We start from the raw sequence: 26,717 nt of genomic DNA on the forward strand, positions 1-26,717 counted from the left end.
AACTGAACTGAACTGAACTGAAACTATGGTGGAGGTAATGAAGATAATGGCGACCTCTTTCAAAAGTTGCCGTGTATGTGCTACTACACTCAGTGCCCCCAACCCTGCAGCAGGCCACCACCAACCTATGCCTCTGCTGGAGACTCCTGGACACTCACAGGCAAGTCTGGGTCACTCTCTTGTGGGGTCACTCCTCCTTTCTCTTGGGTCATGGTGCACACAAAGTTCTATTTGTGCCCTCCAAGAGTCTGTCTCCCAGTCCTGTGTAAGTTCTGGCAGCTCTGTGGTGGGGTTAATGGCGACCTCCTCCAAGAGGGCTTATGCCATACCTAAGATTAGCAACTATTCCCAGATTAGCAACTATTTGAATCTTCCCTTTGGAACTCAGGGCTTCCCTGGTGGCTTAGATGGTAAAGAATCTGCCTGCAGTGTGGTAAACCTGGGTTCGATCCTTGGATTGGGAAGATCACCTCGAGAAAGAAATGGCAATCCATTCCAGTATTCTTGCCTGGGAAATCCCATGGACAGAGCAGCCTGATGGGCTGTAGTCTATGGGGTCACAAAGAGTCAGACACCTCCAAGTGAGTGACACTTTGGAACTCAGGGAAGATCATAGAGGCAGGAATCAAGAAACGGGGACAATTTTGTTCCTTTTTATGGATGAGTAATAGTCCATTGTGTGTGTGTGTGTGTGTGTGTACATATATACCACATTTTCTTTATTCATTCCTCTGCTAATGGACATTTAGGTTGCTTCCATGTCCTGGCTATTATAAAAGTGCTGCAATAAACATTAGGGTGCATATATCTTTTGCAATTATGTTTTTCTCTGGATGTATGCCAGTAGTGGGATTGGTGTGTCATACAGTACTTCTATTTTTAGTTGTTTAAAGGAACCTCCGTACTGTTCTCTATAGACTGTAGTCTACCAGGCTCATCTGCCCATGGGATTTTTCAAGAATACTGGAGTAGGTTGCCATTTCCTCCTCAAGGGGATCCTTCCAACCCAGGGATTGAGCCATGTGTGTCTTGCATGTCTCCTGCATTGGCAGGCAGGTTCTTTACTACTAGCGCCACCTGGGAAGCCCACTGTTCTCTATAGTGGTTGTAAAAGGAATGAAATTGTTCCATTTGCAAAGGTGTGGATGGACCTAGAAGCTGTCATACAAAGTGAAGTCAGAAGGAGAAAAATAAATACCATATATTGACACATATATGTGGAATCTAGAAAAATGGTACAGATGAGCCTATTTACAAAGCAGAGTTCCTTGGACAGCAAGGAGATCAAACCTGTCAATGCTAAAGGAAATCAACCCTGAATATTCATTGGAAGGACTGATGCTAAAGCTGAAGCTCAAGCTCCAATACTTTGGCCACCTGATGCAAAGGGCCAACTCATTGGAAAAGACCCTGATTCTGGGAAAGATTGAGGACAGGAGGAGAAGGGGATGACAGAGGATGAAATAGTTGGATGGCACCATTGACTCAAAGGAAATGAGTTTAGCAAACTCCGTGAGATAGTGAAGGACAGGGAAGCCTGGTGTGCTGCAGTCCATTGGGTCACAAAGAGTTGGATATGACTTAGTGACTGAACAATAACAACAAAGACAATTAAATTTAGCTTCTCCTAACCCAAAAAATCATGGTGTGGCTGGTCACCTCTAAGACAGCTCCCAGTGGTCTCTACCCCATAGTTTCTATATGCTGTATAATTTCCTCCCTTCAAGTGTAAACTTTTCAACTTACTTCTAAGGAATAGTGTACAGCAGGACAGTTGTGATGGCACTTCTGAGTTAGCTTATAAAAGGAGTTAATGGCTTGTTTTTGGTGCTGTATTTCATGCTGTCTCTTGAATGTCTTGCTCTGGGGAGAATCAGTTGCCATGTCATAAGACAGTGCTGTGGATAGGTACATGTGGCAAAGAACTGATGCCTACCAGGAGCCATAATGAAATTGTGTAACTCAGACTGAGATTTGAATTCAATATTTTAACTGAAATCCACACCTGGTTTCAGGAGTTAATGAAGTTCGGGTTCTTGACGTCTCATCACAGAAAGAATTCAGTGAGACACAAAGTGATAGGTAAGAAGTGGATTTATTTAGATAGAAACACACTCCACAGACAGAGTGTGGGCCACCTCAGAAGGCAAGAGTGGCCTCACAATGTTGTGTGGTTAGTTTTCATGGGATGGGAAATTTTTTAGGCTGATGAGTGGGAGGATTATTCCAATTATATTGGAGAAAGGGCAGAGATTTCCAGGAATCAAGTCACCTCTAACTGTTTGATCTTTGATACTCAGGCTCAGAACTGTCATGGCACTGTTGAATGTGTCACTTAGCTTATGTTAATGTATTACAATAAATGTATAATGAAGCTCAAAGTCCACTGGAAATCAAATACTCCACCATCTTGGACCTAGTTGGTTCTAACCAGTTTTTGTCATAGCCTATGTTTATGTCATGCTTTTAAAGGCTGTGTCCTGCCCCCTTCCCTCCTGTTTCAATATGACAACTTAGAAGTGTGTCCTCTTCTAGTTGAGACTTGAGATGACTGCAGCTGACATCTTGACTGTAGTCTTGAGGGAGATCACAAGCCAGAATCAGCCAGTTAAGCTGCTCTCAGATTTATGATCCACAAAAAACTGCGAGATAATAAATATTTGTTGTTGTCAGTGACAAATTTTGTAGTAATTCATTATTTAGCAATAGATAACTAATATCCCTAACTTGCAGGCAGGACAATCAGGCTGGGTCATGAAAACTATACTTGAGACAAAGAAATGAGAATGTAGTGATTGAGAGATCATAAGCTATTTTATTTATTGAAGAATTAAAATATTACATTAAGAAAAAACTTATCTAAAAAAGAATTAACACCAGAACTCTTTTGAATGTGATTATTACCTCAACCACCAGAAATAATAACCCTGCTGAATTAGTTCCTTGATAGTTATGTAAATCAAAATCTAAGCAATTGGCTGAAATCAGAATGTGAGTCATTGGACAGTTCCTCTTAGGAAGACTTAGATGAATCAATAAAGAAATTGAAATGAAACCTAACCTTTGGAGAAAGAGTATTTTTGTCATTCCTGTAGCCAAGGCCGCTAGTCAAAAGGAAACAGAGGATTGTGATAATGATCCAGTGAATCTGCCCCCGGAGCTCCCTTAAGCTTATCTCTTGTTTGACTTTGGAGAGTGGACTCTGTGTGATTTAGAGGCCAGAGACTTTTTGGCAATGGAAAGATGCAGAAAGCCAAGCTATAGACCCATCCTTTGATTTTGAGCCATTAGTACCACAGGTTCTCTTGCCCTTTCATGTCTGACAAATGCTCAGGTATTAAAGAATGATAAGGCTACCGCCATGAATGAGTAAAGGAATTTCTTGCTGTCTGTCAGGGAAGTGCCTGACCAACACCCTCTTCTCTGGTTGTGTAAGACAGGGACCCCATAAGGAAGAGATGGGAGGGAGAACAAAGACACCAATTCAAGAGGTGGTCATTTAGGACTTCATGATACAAGTTGTTTTGGATTTCCAGCGATGAAAGAAGTCTCTCCAGCACATGGCAGCAGCAGGTCAGAGTCCTAGGACCTGACTGGTTTTGTCAATCTGGCAGTTCAAGGTCAGTGCAAAGGACATCCCTAATACCTGAAGAAAGAGTTGGCAAAAAGTGAGGTCTTTACAGGTAAAACATCTCACCCACAGACCCTAGGATGAATCCCAGAGGAAAAGAAAGTGTCCATCACACTGAACCTACCCTTTCTACTATCACTTCTAATTCCTTCTCAAGAGTTTTCTCCTTTAGCTTTAGAATGGCAGTGGGGAGAGAAATGAGGGTGATGATGGCAAGATAGTGGAATATTAAGAACTGGGACATCTTTTTGTCTTTTTAAGAAACCACAGAAATCCTGCTGCTGGTATAATCAAGTTCTGCACAGGTCAATACTTTGTGCAATGAGTCTTCTCTACCCATGCCTTAAGCCTCTTTGGTTTCCAAGCAGAGAAAAATCATTTCTCTTTGAGCTTCCTAAGTAGATTTTAGCTAATCTGTGATACACTCAAGACACTTGGGTATAAAAATAGTAGGAATATAACATAATAAAAAAGAACAAGAAATTATCCCCATTTACCCCTGACTTGTCAAGATAAGCAGAGAAGCAATGAGGAAATTGATTACAGTTTCATCATCAGCTCCTCCTTAGCACACAAGGCCAATTTTTCAAGTGAAATGTTTTATTTAACAGGCTTTTCCAGATGAGCTGAATGAGGAATCAAAGTAAGGTTCCACTTAGTGGCTTTTAATTTGACCATGATACACTCATTTCTATTAGGAATAAATTGACCAGATAGATCTTACAGCATTATTTTCTGTATGCCTTAAACTGGTAATAACATAACTTTCTACTTGAATAGGGGAGCTCATATTTATTAAGAACATACTTTAAAAATTACATGACTTAATTCATTTAATTCTCAAAATAGTCCTCTGATTAAGCTCTTACCTGGATTACACATACACAGATAGTGGTGATTCCAATATACAGGAAATTAGAGTGAAACCACTGTTTTGCTTGTATATAGCAACCCTAGAAAAAATTACATGTACAAATGACACTACTATATTACTCAACTTTATCAAGAGGCTTATTTGGGATAATAGTTTATCTCTTGCCAAGACACTTAGGACAGGCATTATATATATATATATATATATATATATATATATATATATATATATATATATATTATATGGATGAAGAAATGAGCATGAAGTAGAGAACATTAAACTAGAGACTTTTCCAGTATTATTATAATTACAGTGGAAGTAAACAAACTAGAAGTCTTATATATTTACACAGTGCATTAAACTAACTCCCAAGAGGCAGGTCAACAACATATGTCCTTGTATTGTTTGAACATTCACTACTGTCTTGGTATTGACAAATAGGAATATAGGCTATGCAATCCTATGACTGGTTGCATTTCAGCTTCTGCTTCAAAAGCCAGTAATCATATCATAGCCCTACCAAGCTGCAGGGCAGTTGCTGGTTGGTGGGTGTCCCAGTCTTTCTTCACAGACTGCCCACCCACCCAAATTCCAGAGATTTCCAAACAGTATCAAGTGGGTGACATGGATAACAGGACCTTAGGGACTTGGTCTAGTTGGAAGATGATTTGGGCTTCTTCCCTGGGTCTAGTCAGAAGTTCCATCAACTATCTCACCCTCAGCTCCTCACTCTTCACTTATAATTAATTCTGCTAAGGGATTGGATGCTGCCATCTCCAAGGAAGGAGAGCAGGGAAATAAATAGAAAAAGAAGCTTTTCTGCTTCTACCTTGCAAATTTCAACCATAAGAAGACCTAATTATTACTCAAGAAAAATCTAGACATAGTCTTCTGCCACTATCACATAAACTTTTCCCCTCTAATATAATAGTTCAGAGTAGCAAGATTCTTAATGGCATCTCTAGTCTAGATAAACTTGTTCTTTTTTTTTTTTTTTTGCTTATTTTTCTTTTTTGTTTTTCTTATTTTCTAGTTATGTGTTTCCCTAGTCTCTCTTTTGTTTGAGGTTTCCTGTTTATGGATGGGATCCAGTCCTGTATGACTGGATTTCTAAGGGAATTAAAGGTTTAATCACAGTGGCCAATAGCAGAAACGTTTCCAAAAATAAATTACCTTAACAGCTGAGCCTTTGGGGCAAGATGCTGGTGGTCCAGATGTCCAGTCACTCGTGCCATTTACACCACAACATTGCAGCTGAAAGCCAAAGCCCCAAAAAGCAATGGTTAGTCAGATAACAGAAAGAAAACATGGGCCTTGGAGAAAAGGTGAACCTTTCTGATTTGACTCTATAGCAGAAAATACAGAACTGACTTGTTTACTATGGCTCCATAGAACTGAGTACTTTCAAACCTGTTATACCATTTTACTCACAAACCTGTTATACCATTTTATTCACATAAAACTTCTTGAAGTGGAGAGGGCATATTTAACTTATTCACATTTAATAGATCAAAAATTAGGCACACAGGGGACTTTATAATGGAGGGATCAGGCTGACCACACCTAGACCCACTGTATGTCTGTTAGCATAGCTGATGCCATCTTGGGCCCTTACAGTTTCTCCTGTCCTACACAGACCCTACCCCTGTGCAGTGAATCACCTCTATGCCATTAAGGGCTTTATAAATAATAGGTATTGTGGCCTTTATGCTCCATTAGTTCTCAAACAATGATGAAAACTTTTGCTGATGTATTTTTGGCACCCAGACAACTAGTTACCATTCATCTTGACTAGGAGTGCATGTCCTGTTTTCAAGCATCTACCTCCATACCCTAAGTTAACTATCAAATCCTCCTAATAGCCCCTTGGCAATATGGAGTGTACATGTGAATGCTTCCAGATTGTTGTCCACCTGATCCTGATACCACCCTATGAGTAAGCTACTCTTCAATAAACTGACCCAGTGATTATATGGAGCTACCCAGCTTGTTTTTGTCTCAAGATGCCTTCTCAGTTCACTGGGCATTTTCTGTTCCTTCCATCCTTAGACAATTGGCAAGCTAGGCAGGAGACTGAAAATGATGCAAGAATGGGTGAAGGGGCCAAGCAGGGAAAAGCTTGCTGTTGTGGGAGAAATCCCAGGTTGGCCAGCCATTTCCACGTGGGGTGATCTGGCTAAATTTATGGAACAATTCAGGCTGATGCAAGTGTACAGGGACACAATGGAAACACCAAAGGACTTACTAAATACATTAACCAAAGAGGTAGCAAAGCAAAAGTGGGGGGGGGGGGGCAAAAGTGAGCGATCTATTGCAGCTGTTGCATGGCCTTTGTTATGAACTCTAAAATTTAGCACAGAAAAGGAATTACAGCTCAGTTGGGCACTAGAGAGAGATGTATGGATGGCATGTTCTGCAACTTAGGACATTATGTCAAAGAAAGTACAACAGGAAGAACCTACTGAAATGATAGAATGTAAGATGGCTAGATGTAGGGCCCTAGGCTACCCCATTCAAAGGTGAGGACTATTATTTCACAGGACAACTGGGACCCCAAGAAGTGGAATTCTTGGGCTCATGACTCCTCAGAAGATGAGGACATAATTATAGAAGAAGAAGAGGACCTGCAGTCACAACCTCTGATTCAAACTAAAGCACAGGATGCTAGAGAACCGAGAGATAATAGGAAGGAAATGGCAACCCACTCCAGTATTCTTGCCTGGAGAATCCCATGGACAGAGGAGCCTGGCAGGCTACAGTCCATGGGGTCATAAGAGTCGGATATGACTTAGCAATTAAACCACCGCAAGAGCTGAAAAACAACCCCATGAGATTTTTCCCTCCCTGAACTAGTAGAAATAACCAGAATATTTAAACAAAAAGTAGAAAGGGCATTGCAGCCTAGGTTCTCCATTTGTGGGATACTGGGGACAATGGCATTGTGTTAAATGGGCCACAAATGTGTAAAATGGCTTCTGTTATAGCACCAACTGCCTTCTGGCAATGTTTGTATGGGGCTGGGGTGGGAGAAAAATGAGAGCACCCAGCCAACTTAATTAAAAGGATATTTGCAGGTATACCCTGGATTCCTAAGGATTAGAGGTGGGGTTAAGGGTGCTCCTTGGTATGCAGGTCCCAGGTTGAACAGACTATTTATTGGTCCTGCACCAATAAACAGATTGTTCTAGCAAATACTGTACAAATGCACCATGATTTATGGACATCCATCTAAGTTCCAAAGGGAAGTAGCAACCATTGATGGGATATGAGGTCAAACATTCTAAGGTGAAACAAGGGAGCTTGTATTTACAAATCAGAAGATTGCCTCTCCCTCCTTTTCTGGTTTATCTTCACCCATATCTGAGTATATTTTGGGTGTGTATGTCCTATAGGACCTGGACCTCAAACCACCATGGGTGAGTTCGACTTATGGATCAGACACTCAAGCTTATAATGGTTAGTCATGCTAAATTGGAGTTGTAAAGTTGCCTATCTCCCCCAGAGAGTAGTAGCAATAAAAAACAATAATGGGTACCTGAGGGATAAGAAAAAATAACTTCTACCATTAAAGAATTAGAGAAAGTGGTGGTTATAATACCAGCACAAAGCCTGTTCAATAACCCCATGAAGCCAGTGAAAAAAAAAACAAATGGTACCTGGTGTATGGCAGTAGACTGTAGAGAATTAATCAAGGTAATACCCTCTATCTATGCAGCAGTTACAAAAACTCTTGGATAAAATTGCCACTTCTCTTAAGGCATAGCCTCATCTCAAGACAGTGTCTTAGATTTGTCTAATGCCTTTTCTTAGCAAACACTTAGATAAGGGGTCCCAGGACCAGTGCACCTTCATGTGGGAAGGCGGGGGCGGGGTGGGGCGCGGGGGGGGCGGGGCGGAGGACAATGGTCTTTTACCATCCTACCCCAATGTCATCCCTGGACTTGAAGAAATGGACTCTCTTTCTTTCTGTAGTTCTCTATCATTACATTACACTGACAATACTAGGTTAACCTGTAATGACTTGTTTTCTCTTTCCCGAGCCTCTTCTGGAACATTTAAGCATAAAGATGGGAGTTCAACACCAATAAGCTACAAGGACCTGGACAGTCAGTAAAGTTGCTAGGAGTTATCTAGTCTGCCAAGACTGAAGGGATGCCCAAAGCTGCTATTGATAGAATATAGATAAACCATGTCCTACAATAGAAAAGAACTACAATCCCTTATAGGTGTGCTAGGGTATGGGCGGCCTTTTATTCTCCACCTTGTCCAAATATTGAGACCCCTATATTCTTTGGGGCTTCCCAGGTGACTCAGCAGCAAAGACTTTGCCTGCAGTATAGGAGCCATGCGAGTTGTGAACTTGGGTTCGATCCCTGCTTTGGGAAGATCCCTTTGAGGAAGAAATGGCAACCCACTCCAGTATTCTTGCTGGGAAAATCCCATTGGACAGAGGAGCCTGACAGGCTGCCATCCACAGGGTTGCAGGGTCAAAACACTACTGAGCACACAGCACATATGATTTAGTGAAAAAGGGAAATACCTGGGTTAGGAATACCCCACCCCACAAGCCCACAAGAGGCTTTTGAAAAGGCAAAACTGATTGTCAAATAAGTCCAAGGACTGGAGGTGTTAATGCCAGACACAAGTTGTGAGTTGGATGTAAGTCTATACCCAGGAGGGTTTGAATAAGGACTATGGTAGCGACAAAATGGGAAATGAGTCCTACTAGGATTTTGGTCTCAGTTTTGGGAAGGGGCAAAGAATTGATATAGTACTATGAAAAAACAATTGTCAGCAATATATCTAGACTTACAACAAACTGAGTGTCTAGCCACTGACTTACCTGTCAGTGTACAGACATCCCTGCCTGTGGGGGGATGGATTAAGTAGTAGTAGTAGTAGTAGTAGTAGTTAAGTCGCCAAGTTGTGTCTGACTCTTGTGACCCCACAGACCCTGCCAGGCTCCTCTGTCCATGGGATTCTTCAGGCAGGAATACTAGAGTGGGTTGCCATTTGCTTAGGATGGATTAAAGACATGTTTTTAAAGCCTATGAATGCCTGTGCACAACTGAGTACCTTACAAAAGTGGCATGCATACCTTCAAGAGAGAAGCACTTATAACACTGATCCACTTATGCAGGAATTGCATATAGTGACCTATATCTACCCACCAGAGACCCCAGTGACATCACCTGTTGGACCCAATTTACTTCAAGTACAGGAAGGTACCTGGATGCCCCTTGTGGATACATGGTACCCCGAGGACAGCTGTAAGGGTGATCTACCTTGGTGATCACCATAGCTGTTCTTCTGGATTCACATGTCATCTGATTCAAGGAAGGGACTGGACATAATAGTCATTGGGCAGAACTCAGAGCAGGATGGCTGGTGATTGCTTACAATCCCATGCCCCTCAACCTTGCCACTGACATTTGGGCAGTATGGAAAGGCTTGACAATATGGATGTCTCAATGGCATCAAGATAATTGGAAACAGTAAATGAACCTCTGTGGGAGTCTGAGTTATGGGCTGATATCTGAACTGCTTGCACATAACCTTGTGCCAATGTGACCATATGGCATGCTTTCGCTCACTCACCCTCAACTCTGCCAGGAAATTGCAAAGCAGATACATTAGCAGGGACAAGAGGCTTGTGTCTGCAAGAATTACAGACCTCCTCCAATGCAGCAGAACGACTCCACCGAAAGTCAGACATAGAATTCCTGAAACAACTTGGGAAATAGTAAAAAGGCTTCATTTGCCTCTCAAATCTATGGGCCTCCAAGTTACAGATAAGGACTGCATTATGCATCATTTGAGGTGGTGCCCTCCTCTGGTTACAGATGGCAAGTGGACCACATAGGCTTTTGCCTGTGTCAGAAGGGTATAAATATGCCCTTACCTGTGCTGACACAGCCTCTGGGTTGGTGCTAGCCTTTGCTAGTAGGAAAGCCAATCAGACTGCTATTAATACAATCAAAGGCAAAATTGTCAAACTACCAAAACTGGAAGTTATGTGTGGAACACCAGCCCAAATTGGCAGTGATCAGGTGACTGGACATGAAAGATAAGAGTGAGCAGAAGCCCAAGAAATTCCCTGGACTTTCAATCTACCATATAACCCCACCATTGTTCAGTCACTCAGTTGTGTCTGACTCTTTATGACCCCATGGACTGCAGCATGCCAGGCTTCCCTGTCCTTCACTATCTCTGAGGGTTTGCTCAAACTCATGTCCGTTGAATTGATGATGTCATCCAGCCATCTCATCCTCTGTCGTCCCCTTCTCTGCCTGCCCTCAATCTTTCCCAGCATCAGGATATTTTCAAATGAGTCAGCTCTTCACAGCAGGTGGCTAACGTATTGGAGTTTCAGCTTCAGCATCAGTCCTTCCAATGAATATTCAGGATTGATTTCCTTTAGGATTGACTGGTTTGATCTCTTTGCTGTTCAAGGGACTCTCAAGAATCTTCTCCAACACCTTAGTTCAAAAGCATCAATTCTTTGTCACTCAGCCGTCTTATAGTACAACTCTCATATTTGTACATGACTACCAGAAAAATCATAGCTTTGACTATAGCTTTGTCTGCAGAATGATGTCTCTGCTTCTTAATATGCCAAGTTTGTCACAGCTTTTCTTCCAAGGAGCAAGAGTCTTTTAATTTCATGGCTGCAGTCACTGTAGCTGGCTTTATAAAATGTGTCAACCAGATAGATGTTAAAAGCCTTATTTCCTGCTGCTGCTGCTAAGCTGCTAAGCCGCTTCAGTCGTGTCCAACTCTGTGCGACCCCATAGATGGCAGCCCACGAGGCTCCGTCATCCCTGGGATTCTCCAGGCAAGAACACTGGAGTGGGTTGCCATTTCCTTCTCCTATTTCCTGAGGGCACATTAAAAGTTTGGTCCTGAGGGCTGTCTGAAGCTATCAGACTATTAAATGCCTGGGGCCAACAATCTGCATATGAATGGCTGGATGGATGGACAATAAAACGGAGGCTGAGAGTGCAGGTTCAAAAGGGAGGTCTTGTCCTAACATATAGCACAGGGACTCTGCTCAATGTTATGTGGCAGCCTGGGTAGGAGGGGAGTTTGGGAGAGATTGAATATGTGTATATGTATGGTTGAATCTCTTTGCTGTTCACCTGAAATTATCACAACATTGTTAATCAGCCATGTTGTTATTCAGTCATTAAGGCATATCTGACTCTTTGCAACCCCTTGGACTGCAGCATGCCAGACTTCACTGTCTCCACTGTCTCCTGGAGTTTGCTTGAATTCATGTCCATTTGAGTCAGTGATGCTATCTAACAATTTCATCTTCTGCCACCCCCTTCTCTTTTGCCTTCAATCTTTCCCAACATCAGAGTATACACCCCAAAATAAATTTAAAAGTTTTAAAAAAAGGAAGCCTTGGGCCTGTCAGGTGGGATGAAGATCTTGTGGGTTTTTTGTTTGTTTGTTTGATTTTTAGGGGGAAGCTACGGGACATCCCACCTGGTGTTACTAAAATTCATTGGTGTTTAAATTGTTCTCTCCATTCCAAGTGGCTTGGTATCCTAACCCCTTGGGAGACAGGATTTGCTTCCAGTATCACCTTCAGTCCAGATGGACAATAAAAAAGTTTTATAGAAAACTTTTATATAGAAAGTTTATATAGAAATGGGACCCCTTCGGGCCCAAATCACCTCTCCAGAAGCATTAGTACAGTGAGCTAAACCCACAAGAAGTAGGTTTACTCAGGTGGATTCCCACTGAGCCCCATCTGCAAATGGTGGCGGCCGGGAGGAGCTACTCCACGCCCCCACGCCCCCACGCCCCCACGCCCAAGGCCAGGGGTGGCGGCCGGGAGGAGCAATCCCCACATCCAAGGAGTGGTGGCTGCCCGGGCACAGGAGGGCCTAGAGGAGCTATCCCACGTTGAACGTCAGAAAGGGGGGCCGTGAGGAGATACCCCTTGTGCAAGGTAAGAGAAACCCAAGTAAGATGGTAGATGTTGCAAGAGGGCATCAGAGAGCAGACACAATGAAACCATATTCAAACTAGTCAATCTAATCACACTAGGACCACAGCCTTGTCTAACTCAATGAAACTAAGCCATGCCCATGGGGCAACCAAAGACAGGCGGGTCATGGTGGAGCGATCTGACAGAATGTGGCCCACTGGAGAAGGGAATGTCAACCAATTCTTGCCTTGAGAACCCCATGAACAGTATGAAAAGGCAAAATGATAGGATACTGAAAGAGGAACTCCCCAGGTCAGTAGGTGCCCAATATGCTACTGAAGATCAGTGGAGAAATAACTCCAGAAAGAATGAAGGAATGGAGCCAAAGCAAAAACAATACCCAGCTGTGGGTGTGACTGGTGATAGAAGCAAGGCCCGATGCTGTAAAGAGCAATACTGTATAGGAACCTGGAATGTCAGGTCCATGAATCAAGGCAAATAGGAAGTGGTCAAAGGAGAGATGGCAAGAGTGAATGTCGACATTCTAAGAATCAGAGAACTAATATGGACTGGAATGGGTGAATTTAACTCAGATGACCATTATATCTACTACTGTGGGCAGGAATCCCTGAGAAGAAATGGAGTAGCCATCATGGTTAGCAACAGAGTCCGAAATGCAGTACTTGGATGCAATCTCAAAAACGACAGAATGATCTCTGTTCATTTCCAAGGCAAACCATTCAATATCACAGTAATCCAAGTCTATGCCCCAACCAGTAATGCTGAAGAAGCTGAAGTTGAACGGTTCTATGAAGACCTACAAGACCTTTTAGAACTAACACCCCCAAAAGATGTCCTTTTCATTATAGGGGACTGGAATGCAAAAGTAGGAAGTCAAGAAACATCAGGCAAATTTGGCCTTGGAATACGGAATGAAACAGGGCAAAGGCTAATAGAGTTTTGCCAAGAAAATGCACTGGTCATAGCAAACACCCTCTTCCAACAACACAAGAGAAGACTCTACACATGGACATCACCAGATGGTCAACACCGAAATCAGATTGATTATATTCTTTGCAGCCAAAGATGGAGAAGCTCTATACAGTCAACAAAAACAAGACCAGGAGCTGACTGTGGCTCAGATCATGAACTCCTTATTACCAAATTCAGACTTAAATTGAAGAAAGTAGGGGAAACCACTAGACCATTCAGGTATGACTTAAATCAAATCCCTTATGATTATACAGTGGAAGTGAGAAATAGATTTAAGGGCCTAGATCTGATAGACAGAGTGCCTGATGAACTATGGACAGAGGTTCGTGACATTGCACAGGAGACAGGGATTAAGACCATCCTCATGGAAAAGAAATGCAAAAAAGCAAAATGGCTGTCTGGGGAGGCTTTACAAATAGCTGTGAAAAGAAGAGAAGCGAAAAGCAAAGGAGAAAAGGCAAGATATAAGCATTTGAATGCAGAGTTCCAAACAATAGCAAGAGATAAGAAAGCCTTCCTCAGCAATCAATGCAAAGAAATAGAGGAAAACAATAGAATGGAAAAGACTAGAGATCTCTTCAAGAAAATTACAGATACCAAGGGAACATTTCATGCAAAGATGGGCTCGATAAAGGACAGAAATGGTGTGGACCTAACAGAAGCAGAAGATATTAAGAAGAGATGGCAAGAATACACAGAAAAACCGTACAAAAAAAAATCTTCACAACCCAGATAATCACGAAGGTGTGATCACTCATCTAGAGTCAGACATCCTGGAATGTGAAGTCAAGTGTGCTTTAGAAAGCATCACTATGAACAAAGCTAGTGGAGGTGATAGAATTCCAGTGTAGCTATTTCAAATCCTGAAAGATGATGCTGTTAAAGTACTGCACTCAATATGCCAGCAAATTTGGAAAACTCAGCAGTGGCCACAGGACTGGAAAAGGTCAGTTTTCATTCCAATCCTAAAGAAAGGCAATGCCAAAGAATGTTCAAACTACCACACAATTGCACTCATCTCACATGCTAGTAAAGGAATGCTCAAAATTCTCCAAGCCAGGCTTCACCAATTCGTGAACCGTGAACTTCCTGATGTTCAAGCTGGTTTTAGAAAAGGCAGAGGAACCAGAGATCAAATTGCCAACATCTGCTGGATCATGGAAAAAGCAAGAGAGTTCCAGAAAAACATCTATTTCTGCTTTATTCACTATGCCAAAGCCTTTGACTGTGTGGATCACAATAAACTGTGGAAAATTCTTTAAGAGATGGGAATACCAGACCACCTGACCTGCCTCCTGAGAAATCTGTGTGCAGGTCAGGAAGCAACAGTTAGAACTGGACAAGGAACAACAGACTGGTTCCAAATAGGAAATGGAGTACATCAGGCTGTATATTGTCACCCTGCTTATTTAACTTATATGCAGAGTACATCATGAGAAATGCTGGACTGGGAGAAACACAAGCTGGAATCAAGATTGCTGGGAGAAATATCAATAACCTCAGATATGCAGATGACACCACCCTTATGGCAGAAAGTGAAGAGGAACTCAAAAGCCTCTTGATGAAAGTGAAAGTGGAGAGTGAAAAAGTTGGCTTAAAACTCAACATTCAGAAAACGAAGATCATGGCATCTGGTCCCATCACTTCGTGGGAAATAGATGGGGAAACAGTGGAAACAGTGTCAGACTTTATTTTTGGGGGCTCCAAAATCACTGCAGATGGTGACTGCAGCCATGAAATTAAAAGGCGCTTACTCCTTGGAAGGAAAGTTATGACCAACCTAGATAGCATATTCAAAAGCAGAGACATTACTTTGCCAACAAAGGTCCATCTAGTCAAGGCTATGGTTTTTCCATTGGTCATGTATGGATGTGAGAGTTGGACTGTGAAGAAGGCTGAGTGCCAAAGAATTGATGCTTTTGAACTGTGGTGTTGGAGAAGACTCTTGAGAGTCCCTTGGACTGCAAGGAGATCCAACCAGTCCATTCTGAAGGAGATCAGCCGTGGGATATCTTTGGAAGGAATAATGCTAAAGCTGAAACTCCAATACTTTGGCCACCTGATGCGAAGACTTGACTCATTGGAAAAGACTCTGATGCTGGGAGGGATTGGAGGCAGGAGGAGAAGGGGACGACAGAGGATGAGATGGCTGGATGGCATCACTGACTCGATGGACATGAGTCTGAGTGAACTCGGGAAGTTGGTGATGACAGGGAGGCCTGGCATGCTGCGATCATGAGGTCGCAAAGAGTTGCACACAACTGAGCTGAACTGAACCTGGAGATATTAAAGGACAATTTGTGTAGTGTTGTTAGGTAGTTAGAATAGGAAAAAAGAGTCCAAAATGGCAGTAGCTAAAAGACAAAGAAACGAAGAAGCCTGAGAAAATGGAACAAAAGAAAATCCGAGGACTGGCGTGAGAACCTGAGGTGAAACAAACAGCCTTCCTGGCTATCCCAGTTTACATATGGCAGGTTCATGGGGAGGAGACAAAACATATAAAAAGAGGAGCCAGGATTGATCCTCCCTTTTTGGGTTGGCCCCTCCTCATGCCTCAAGGATGTACTATCCTTCGCTTGCCAAATAAAACTAAACTGTAACAGAGCTGTAACACTTGTCCATTGTTTCAAATCTTTGCTGCAATGAGACAGAACCAAGGAAATTACACACTCCCCTGACAGTATCACCCACTGGGAAAAAAGCCAAAATTGGGGATAGTTTTCTCCAATGCTACTCATGAATGAGATTTTGTCTTATCTTTTACCCCTAAAACATCTCTGTTGTCACCCACAGTGTTTGCCTCATGGACTATTTGGCTCTAGTTACTGGAAATATGTTCCTCTCCTGTGGCCCAAACATACGCAGAGGTCCACAACTATCCTTACTTCTGGGTCTGTGGCCTATCTCCAGTACCAAGGGGATTCTGTGAAAACTTCAGCCACTCATCTGCACCAAATGTATACAGTGGCTTGGGCTGGTGACCAAAAATCCCCTTGCTATGTGACTCCTGTTTATGGAACCTCTATGTTTAACTATAGTGACTCTAAATAGTATGTTTTTCCCCTGCTGTGAAGTAGATCAAATAATCTCCAGATTCCCAAGGTTTGTCAAATTTGGGATGGCTTAGGGTAGATGAGAGGTGCGTATGGAGTCTTGATGTCCATAGCCCCCATCTATATAGAAAGGAGCAATCATACCCAAACAAGGGCTTCCCTAGTGGCTCAGATGGCAAAGAGTCTGCCTACAATGCAGGAGACCTGGGTTCAATCTCTGGATTAGGAAGATCACCTGGAGAAGAGAATGGGAACCCACTCCAGTATTCTTGCCTGGAGAATCCCATGGACAGAGGAGCCTGGTGGGCCATGGACCATGGGGTCACAAAGAGTTGGACACAACTGAGTGACTTTCACTTTCAAACTTTCATACCCAAGCAAATCATAGACACATGGAGGTGGCGGGGGTGGGCAGTTTCCCTACTGTCTGTCAAGTAACTCACAAGATATTGCATTCTAAATGGACAGGAAAAGAAGAAGCTCCCTACAGAGCAGGTGCCTCTCTGGTTCACAAACAAGAGATCTGAATATGTGGAGTCTCTGTGGGCTTTTCCGCCCTATGAGTGGACAGGTTGATGCACCTTGAGATTTCTTTCCCTCTGGGCTGGTATAAAGTTCCCCATAACCTTCTTGCTATTAAGTTCAGGTGGTAGGCCTGTGGTAGTATGTCACGGTGGGAATGGCCAACATTTATTTTCCTTCCCTAAAATGTAGGTATAAGTGCTAAACTAGAAATCCAGGAGTTAGCATACCTCACCTCCCCTCAGAAACACATCAAAATTACATCTACATGTGGAACAATTCTCACTGAAAACTAACTAAAAAAGCGCAGAAGGACTCCTGTACAACTAAGGCTGTAAGAAAGATACACATGTAATCAGGAGTTCAGGACCTGTGACCCTGGGAGGGGACTCAGAGTAAAAAGGGGTGTACATGGGTGGGACACCACCCACTCTGGGGAGTGAGAAGTTGAGAGCCACAAATCTGGAGCCCCAGTCCTGGGGTCCTACACTGGGGAGACAGGGTCCCTTTGTTGATTGGCAGACTGTTTGAATTAACAAGAGAGCTGTAGAAACCTGGACTCCACCATGAGGACCACAGGCATGCTGTCTTTCCTCTAAGGCAAGGTGGAGAGAGGTCTGCTTTAGTGGGTGCCAGGTTGCTTGCAACTACCTGTGGGCATGCCCCAACCCGAGTCGAGCAAATGCTCTTTCCCCACTCATTCCATGTCACACTGCAGCAAGTGATCTGGGGTGGCCATGACCAAAGAAATGATTCAAACCTTAGAATACAAAGGTGACCCAGGGCCTGGGTGGGGCAGCAGGTATTGGTGAAAGAACAGACAAATAGATATAGAGAGCCCAGAAGCAGGCCTGCGTAAATACAGTCAACTGATCTTTGACAAAGAAGCAATACAATGCAAAAAAGATAACTCAACAAATGGTGCTGGAAAAATTAGACATTCATATACCAAAAACAAAAACACAAAAACGAACAAACAAAAATAAACAAACAGAGACAGAGAACCCAAACCACTCACAAAAGTTAACTCAAAATAGATTATAGATCTAAGAGTAAAATACAACACTACAAAAATCTTAGAAGATAATACGGGAGAAAACCTACATGACCTTGGTTATGATTATATCTTTTTAGAAATCACACCAAAAGTATGATTCATGAAAGAAATAATGGATAAGTTGGACTTGGCTAAAATTAAAAACTTCTATTCTGCAAGAGACAGTATCTGGAGAAATAGAAGACAAGCCACAGACTTGGAGAAAATATTTGCAAAAGACACATATGATAAATGACTGTTAGCTAAAAATCTATATATAAAAGAGAGAGACAACCCTCTTAAAACTGAGCAATAAGATAACAACTAACCTGATTAAAAAATGAACCAACAAACTTAACAGACACCTCACCAAAGAAGATATAGAAATGCAAAATAAACATATGAAAATCTACATCATATGTCATCAAGGAAATGAAAATTAAAGTAATGAGCTACCAGTACACACTTATGAGGATGGTCAAAATCTGGAACACTGACGCTAAATACTGGTGAGGATGTGGAGCGACAGGAACTTTCATACATTGCTGGTGGGAATGAGAAGTGGTACAGATGCTTCAGAAGACCATTTGGAGGTTTCTTACAAATTATGCATACTTTTACTAAATGATCCATCAACCACACTCTGGTATTTATGCAAAGAAGTATAAAACTTATGTCCACAAACAAAAATGCTGCTCATTAATGATTATGGAAGCTTTATTCTTAATTGCCAAAACTTGGACACTATCAAGATGTCCTTCAATAAGTGAATGAGTAAGTAAGCTGTGGTATATCCAGACAATGGAATATTAACACTAAAAAGAATGGAGCTATCAAGTCATGAAAAGACAAGGAGGAATCTTAAATGCATATTACTAAGTGGAAGAAGCCAATTTGAAAAGCTTATAAACAGTATGACTTCAACTATATGACATTCTGAAAGAGGCAAAACTATTGAAAAATAACAAGATCAGTGGCTGTGAAGGATGAGGGGAGGAGGAGGAGGGAACACAGAGGGTTTTCAGGAGGGCAAAGCTATTCTGCATGATATTATAATGATGCATATATGTCATTATAAATTTTTTCAAACGCATAGAATGTGTAACACCAAGAGTGAACCCTAATGTAAACTATGGACCTTGGGTGATAATTATGTGTCAATGTAGGCTCAGCCTTTATTTTAAAAAAGTACCATTCTGGTGAGTGATGTGGATAATGGGGGAGACTATACATGTGTGGAAGTATATGGGATATCTCTGTACCTCCCTTTCAGATTTGTTGTAAACCTAAGACTGCTCTTGGACAATGGACATGAGTTTGAGCAGGCTCCAGGAGATGTTGAAGGACAGAGAGGCCTGGCATCCTGCAGTCCATGGGGTTGCAAAGAATCAGACACAACTGAGCAACTGAACAACAACAAGACTGCTCTTTAAAAATTGTTTTTTTTTTTAATTTATTTATTTTAATTGGAGGCTAATTACCTTACAATATTGTATTGGTTTTGCCATACATTGACCTGAATCTGCCATGGGTGTACATGCATGCAAATAAAGCTGCTAACTAAGCCACTAATCTCATTAGGTAAGAATTAAATCTTTACCATTATTTATGGTTTCAACAACTTAAGTCACTATTGGAAATTTGTCTTTTGACCAAAAATGATCAGTAAAGAGCTTACTTGTTATTATATTATTTTTAAAATGGATATACATATGTTTGTTAAATTCCATTTGCTAAATGTGTACTTAAATGCTATGTAACTTTTATTAAACCAGAGAAAAGGGAAAACATTTTTAAAATGCAAGGAGAAATGTGAGTTTAAGATAACAAAATGTTCTGTCTTATTTCAACACAGTTTCAAATTCTCACCTTCTTGAAAAAAATTGATTTTGATTACTTTGACTAGAATGCCAAAGTTGCTCTTTCCATATATGGAATCACCTAGGTGATTTTGCATCACTTTATGGTTTCTCAGAGCTTAAACACACACACACACACACACACAAATTGTTTTTTTTAAACAAAGTTATTATCTTCATATTTAATTTTGAAATGATATATCTATTATTTGCTTTAAAAAGTTCTAGCAAAAAATGCACAGAGGATTAGCTAAAATAATATTGCCAAAATGTTAACTGTTGAAGTTGGGTGATATGTACCCACAGATTCATTTTACTATTATTTGCTTTTCTCTTATATCAGCCTAGAAATTCTATAATAAAAGGTTTATAAACTGGATCTTTAAAAGAAAGAAGAATAGGGATCCAGAAAGTTAAGTGACTTTCCCAAAGCCACCCAATCCCGGTCTCTGGACTTTAATTCCTGTGCTATTTCTTTTACCCCACGCTAAGCAGGCATGGCAGGGCCACAGGTGGCTCCAAATGGTCATAATGGTATTGTCTGAGACACAAACTATGCCATTGTCAGACTGGCTCCCTGACCCCAGCACACCAAGGAAGGAATGCTGAGTTAAAATATATGTTTGTGGCGGGGAGGGGCATGAGAAATGGGGTTCTGGTGAGCTAGGTAAAAAGAATGTGTTGGGCTACTCAGGAATTCAAAAGAGATTTTCTATATTAAATAATTTCTGTTTTCAGAAAAAAAAATTGGAAAATACATAAACTAATCTAGTATGACATGTTTGGGTCTTTCTTACATCTTACTAGGGCTGAAACAATGAGCCAGAGTGGGTAAAGGGTAAAAGAGAGAATGTATTAATAGACACCTTTGTACCAACCAGGCTGATTCTCATGCTCTCCTGCTTCTGACAGCCAAGCATTATTCTGAACTTAGAGGCTGTGGACCTTAGATTTTGAAGGTTTCATGAAAGAGAGACCCTTCCAGTGCCCAGGGACTGGGGCTGGGAAATTACATCTGGGCTGAGCTAAGGAGGATTTTGTACTCACAAATGACTGGATGGAGTCCCACGCTGCCTTGGTGCTGTTGTCTGAGTTGTATCGCTGGATGCTCTCGGTCAAACCCTCAGCCACGTATTCTTTCAACTGTATGGGGCACATTCCAGCAGAGGAGGCATTGTAAAAAGCAGGTGAGTTCAAGGAACAGGGAATTTCTAATGCAGGCTAATAAAATAGTTCCATTTGCTCATCCCTTCCAAACGATCTCTTCAGAACTAAGTCAGGGGAGGGAGCTTATATATAGGAAGAAATGCTGAGGATGGGATGGCAATGAAGGAAGAAACATACAGCATTTTCTTGACCTTCCAAAACCCTGGGTTTACAAAGGATGCAAAGGGGCAAACCAAACATGGGTTCTCCTAGGCACTTAGACACTTTAGACACTTAGACACTGAGGCACTGGAGACTTTACTTCCAGATAGATGGAGAAAAGTAAATAGGTAAATAAGGGGAAGATAAACTTGATTTTTACTGTTCTTCCCATTCATCCTTCAAAGCACCACTCAAATACAATCACCTTCATAATTTTTTTTCTCCCTAATTACAATCTCTTTTTCCTTCATCCTTCCACTTTGACTCTAGCTCTATCATAGGACTTACTTGTGCCAACTTCTCCTCCCCACACCCCCTGTCCACTCTTAGCAATCCAACAATGAATTGTGTTTTTTATAACTTACCTTCTGTTCGTACACAAACAGCAGGATGGCCAAGGTCACCTCAGCAAGGAGGATAATCAGCAGCAGGACAAAGAACTGGGGCAAAGCAAAGAGATGCTCACAGCACTGAGCCCAGCTACTCCCCCACTCCCACTCTACCCTGGGAGCATAAAGGCAGATCTCTGTACATGGGCAGAAGTTCCCACCTACTCGAGCTTTCATAGGCTTTTTCATGTTTTGTGAGGAATATCTGTTCTTTTCCTACAACCAGACTTCAAGACTCTAGAGGGCAGATCAGCTGTCTTCCAGCTTCTCTCTCTTCTTCCCATTGCATCTACTGAGTTCCAGGTGCATAGTGAATATGGATTACCATTTGTTGAATCAGTGAAGCAGTTTTGACATTAGCTAACTGAAACAGTTGAGCAAAAGACTAGTAAACTAAATCCTGTGTCTTCTGCACATGGGGCCTGGTTCTTTCTGCAAGCAGAGGGCTATTTGGGGGTGGAGGAAGGTGATAATAGAGATTGAGAGGAGCCCTGTACAGACAGGGAGAAGAGGTGCTCCAGTCATGATCTTCACTCATATTCATCTCCAATTTTAGATGTTTGTGCTAATCACACTTAACAGCAAACACATTTTCACTTTTTCATTTTCTTTCATTGTTTTACCCCAACACAAACTTTGATTATTTAAAACCTTTTTCCCACGTCTATTATCTTCCATCTTTTGCTAATAGTCTGGGAACTATCTGAGAACAAGGACTTTCTTATTCTATCTTTTGGCTTCAGTTTAACACATAAAGGAAAGAAGATTAACCACATGACTTGAGGAAGAAGAAAAGTGATTGGGAACCTGTATTTATGGATAGAGTGGTGCTTTATTATCGAGCTCTGTGTGGGCACACCAGAGAAATGAGAAACTCTTCTTTCATAGAGCTTATAGGCAAAGCCTAAGTCTAAAGGTGCTCCTGAGGCTAGTTAGCCAACAGGGAGAAAGTGAAAAGCTCTAGTATCTCTCACGTTAGACCCCGATGGCCTCAGCCTAGGCTCTCACCAAGCTGGGCCACTCACAGTGTGGTGTAGCTAGTATAGATCTGAGACACATACATATCCTCTGCCATCTTAGGAGGGTCACAATACTCAGAAGAATCTAGAGACTAGATTTTCCACCAGTGAGTGACTCTGAGTCAGATCCTGGGAATATACACTAATGTGAGGAAGATTTAGGTAGATGGATGATGCTTGATTTCAACCATATATAAAGAATAAATAAAAAGCTATGAATGCAAATTATACTGATAAGGGTCATCATTAACAGTGTAAAATGGATACTAAGGAGGACAGTGATATCTTCTCTTATTTATCCCTCTCAGAAACAAAATACTATGGGCCTAGACACACTGGACTGAGCTGAGGAGCCAACTTCATGTTCCAACAATTTCTTTGCACTAATAGATGAGCTACCAGAAAACGTCTTGCCTGTGGTTTAAGACATCATGCCCACCTCCCCCACTTAGGCGCATCAGCTGTGAGAGTCACTCACCGACATAAGCAGGCACTTATTCTCCTTGATGGATCCCATGCAGCCCAGGAAGGCAACCACCATGATGACGGAACCCACAATGACAAGCACATTGCCCAGCGTGAGAGAAGGGAGGTTATGGAAGAGTACTCCAAACTTGCTGTGGATCAGGAGGTAGATCCCAAGGCCCAAAATGCAGCAGCCACAGAACTGAAAAGAAGAATCACATAACATTCTGAAATGCAAGGTGGTTCTTAAATATCTCCTCATACCCCCTTACTTGACATTAGAATCATTTTTCCCCATTGGCCCTAGCCAACAAACTCTTCACCCAGATTTCTCCAAGTGCCTAAAAAATAGGTATCATCTCCTGTGATGTCCCACGCATACCTCATCCTATTCATATCAGATATCAAAAAGGTCATTCCTATGGATAACACAGTATTTTCATGATTCAGATTCCTACTTCTTTTTCTAGATCTTCATGATTCAGATACCTACTCCTTACTGGCTCAACTGCTTATATGTGGTCTTCCCTTTGTAAAGGGAATACACTGGTTGAGAAGTTCATCTTTCTTGGCAGAAGATTAGAGAAGCCAAACTTTTAAGAATCTTCTCATAGAAACATGAGTAACAACTCAACCTATGTCTGAAATTCAATTGCTAAATTTGATACAGTTAAAGTGTTAGCCTCTCAGTCCTGTCCAGCTTTTTGTGACCCCATGGATTATACACTGCTCCCCCCGACCTCCCCCAGGCTCCTCTATCTATCCACAGAATTCTCCAGACAAGAATACTGGAGTGGGTTGTCATTCCCTTCTCCAGAGGATCTTCACGGCACAAGGATTGAACCCTGGTCTCCTGCATTGCAGGCAGATTCTTTACTGTCTGCATCACCAGGGAAGCCTTAATATAGTGAAACCTCCCCAGAAAAGGGGACTTCCTTTTTGATCAGCTATTTTTTCCAAGGATTCAGGGTTGGGGTCTGGGGAGCAAGAAAAAAAGGGGCATTCAATACAGGGAGTGTAGAATCTTAGGTTTCTCACCCATAGATGTCAGCAGTGAGCAAAATAGCCTAAAGCTCCCAGAGAAACAGCCTCACCAATCACACTGGTGTCTTTCATTTTTGCAGGCTTTTCTTACAGCAGGATGGGAATAGGGGAGAAAATTATCATTCCCTTCTTCTTAGGCTGGGTGTACTGCACATGACCTTTGCATGCATGAATTGCACTCCACATCAGGCTCTTCAGGAGAGGAGAGAGAAGTAGAGTGTAGCTAGGAAGAGGTGAGCTTAATCATGCTCAGAAAAGACACACTTACCCAAAAGATCAAATTGAAGAAAAACAGGACAAACTTCAGCAATTTCAAGCTACTCATGCCCATGCTTGAGATATTCTTGCCCTAAAAAGTAGAAGGAAGAAAAGAGGATGTGAGTAACCTGACTCTGCAAAGTGGCACCAGAGATCAGAGGACACAAATGTTCAGGGTTCAAGGGTCTCCAGCATCACTGTGAGTTTTAGCTGTGAATCTTCTCTGGAAAGTTTCCCCAAACTTCTTGCTCTTTTAGTCTCTGAATCGAGGTACCAATTAGCTCATCTTGGACATTCACTTTTGCTTCAGTTCAGCTAGCCAGAGTGCTTAACATTTAATTAAGCCCTCTAGAAGCACATAGTAAAGCCATTCTTAGAGGAGGGTGAATTACAGTGACACAAAGCAGGCATCTGGGGGATAAGGGATAATCTGGTCAATCATCTGGGGAGGTCAGTGACTTGATCCACCAGTTTCTTAAATACCCCGAGATGCATATACACTCTACATTTGGTCTACGAACTTCTCTACATGAAAGTGGAGGGAGCATACCTATGCCTCAGTCATTCTTTTACCAAAGAAACATATATGATGTTTTCTGTTCTAGGTGCTGTGGGAGATATAACCATTACTAAGCAATAACTATCTTCCAGAGAATGTCAGTCTTACAGCAGAGATAAAACTGACCAACAAATATCCAATGAAGAAATGAAAAGAGATTAGCAATGAGAGCTTGAATTTTTAAAAAATAGAATTTCATTTTTCAGTAGAGGACATCAATATTCAAAGTCTGGTCCTCAATTCTAGAGATCCAGATACACAATTTTTAATTTTCTTTCAGAATTAATGAGGTTATATAGAAGGACTCATATTTTAAAACTGCACATAAGACTGATATATAAAGCAGAATGTCAATTTGTTGTTTTTCTCCCAATATAACTATGCCTTTTCTAGTTCATGGATTGCTTTTATAATCCATTATACTGTCCTTGCAGTATCAAGATGCCCAGAAATGAGATGATCTTAAGGGATAGTTCATTTAGGGTATAAATAAGCCTAAGGGTTTTATATTACCTGGTCTCACATTCAGGGCTTCCCTTGGGGCTCAGCTGGTAAAGAATCAGCCTGCAATGCAGGATACCTGGGTTTGATCCCTAGGTCAGGAAGATCCCCTGGAGAAGGGAAAGGCTACCCACTCCAGTATTCTGGCCTGGAGAGTTTCATGGACTACAGTCCATGGGGTCGCAAAGAGTTGGACAAGACTGAGCAACTTTCACTTTTTTTCTTATATTCAGGCCTTTAATCTATTTTGCGCTTATTTTTGTGTGTGGTGTTAGGGAGTATGGAGATTCCTTTAAAAACTAAAATAGAACTGTCATATAACCCAGCAATCCCGCTACTGGCATATACCCAGAAAAAATCATAATTCCAAAAGACACATGCACCCCAATGTTCACTGCTGTAGTATTACAATAGTCAGAATATGGTAGCAACCTAAATGTCCATCAACAGAGGAATGAATAAAAAAGTTGTAGTACATATACACAACAGAATATTACTCAGCCACAAAAAAGAATAAAACCAGGTCACTTGTAGAGACGTGGATGGACCTAGAGACTGTCAAACAGAATGAAGTAAGTCAGAAAAACAAATATCGTATATTAATGCATATATGTGGAATCTAGAAAAATGGTATAGATGATCTTATTTGCAAAGCAGAAACAGAGACACAGATGTAGGGGGCAAACATATGGGGACCAAGAGGGGAAAGGTGAGGGTGGGATGAATTGGGAGATTGGGACTGACATATGAACACTATTTTTTTGCTTTTTTAAAATTTATTTTTAATATGTATACACTATTAATACTATGTATAAAATAGACAACTAATGAGAGCCTACTGTATACCTTGGATAACTCTACTCAGAGCCTTGTGGTGACCTAAATGGGAAGGAAATCCAAAAAAGAGAAGCTATATATATATATATATATATATATATATACAGGTATAGCTCATTCATCTTGCTGTACAGTAGAAACTAATACAACATTTTAAAGTAACTATATTACAATAAAAATTAATTTTAAAGAAGTGTGATGATTTACTACACAAACTTTGAAGTCACATTTGATTTCAACTCTCACATATACCACCAAACAAGTATGTGAGATTTGGAAACTTGCTTAACATTTCTAGTCACAATTTATTCCTATGTAAAATGGGATAATACTTATACCTCACAGGGTAGAAGTGAATATTAAATCATCT

At 41.4% G+C, this 26,717-nt stretch overlaps 1 protein-coding gene across 3 annotated transcripts in view; it reads right to left on the reverse strand.

Moving 5' to 3' along the window:
• Nucleotides 1-2,795: 2,795 nt before the first annotated feature.
• Nucleotides 2,796-26,717, reverse strand: part of CD53 (CD53 molecule) — a 38,837-nt gene continuing 14,915 nt past the window's right edge. Inside the window, exons 2-8 of one of the 3 annotated variants that reach the window (NM_001034232.2) lie at nucleotides 24,461-24,541; nucleotides 23,162-23,350; nucleotides 21,641-21,715; nucleotides 20,955-21,050; nucleotides 5,679-5,759; nucleotides 4,501-4,584; nucleotides 2,796-3,646 (exon numbers count right to left, since the gene is read on the reverse strand). In NM_001034232.2, the coding sequence (NP_001029404.1) occupies nucleotides 3,575-3,646; nucleotides 4,501-4,584; nucleotides 5,679-5,759; nucleotides 20,955-21,050; nucleotides 21,641-21,715; nucleotides 23,162-23,350; nucleotides 24,461-24,523 (660 nt within the window). In that variant the 5' untranslated portion in view covers nucleotides 24,524-24,541 and the 3' untranslated portion in view covers nucleotides 2,796-3,574. The remainder of the gene's footprint in view (nucleotides 3,647-4,500; nucleotides 4,585-5,678; nucleotides 5,760-20,954; nucleotides 21,051-21,640; nucleotides 21,716-23,161; nucleotides 23,351-24,460; nucleotides 24,542-26,717) is intronic. The other 2 variants (XM_015463652.3, XM_015463653.3) reach the window with 2 other exon arrangements.

This window comes from Bos taurus, chromosome 3 (assembly GCF_002263795.3).
Source record: "Bos taurus isolate L1 Dominette 01449 registration number 42190680 breed Hereford chromosome 3, ARS-UCD2.0, whole genome shotgun sequence".
Taxonomy (NCBI): Eukaryota; Metazoa; Chordata; class Mammalia; order Artiodactyla; family Bovidae; genus Bos; species Bos taurus.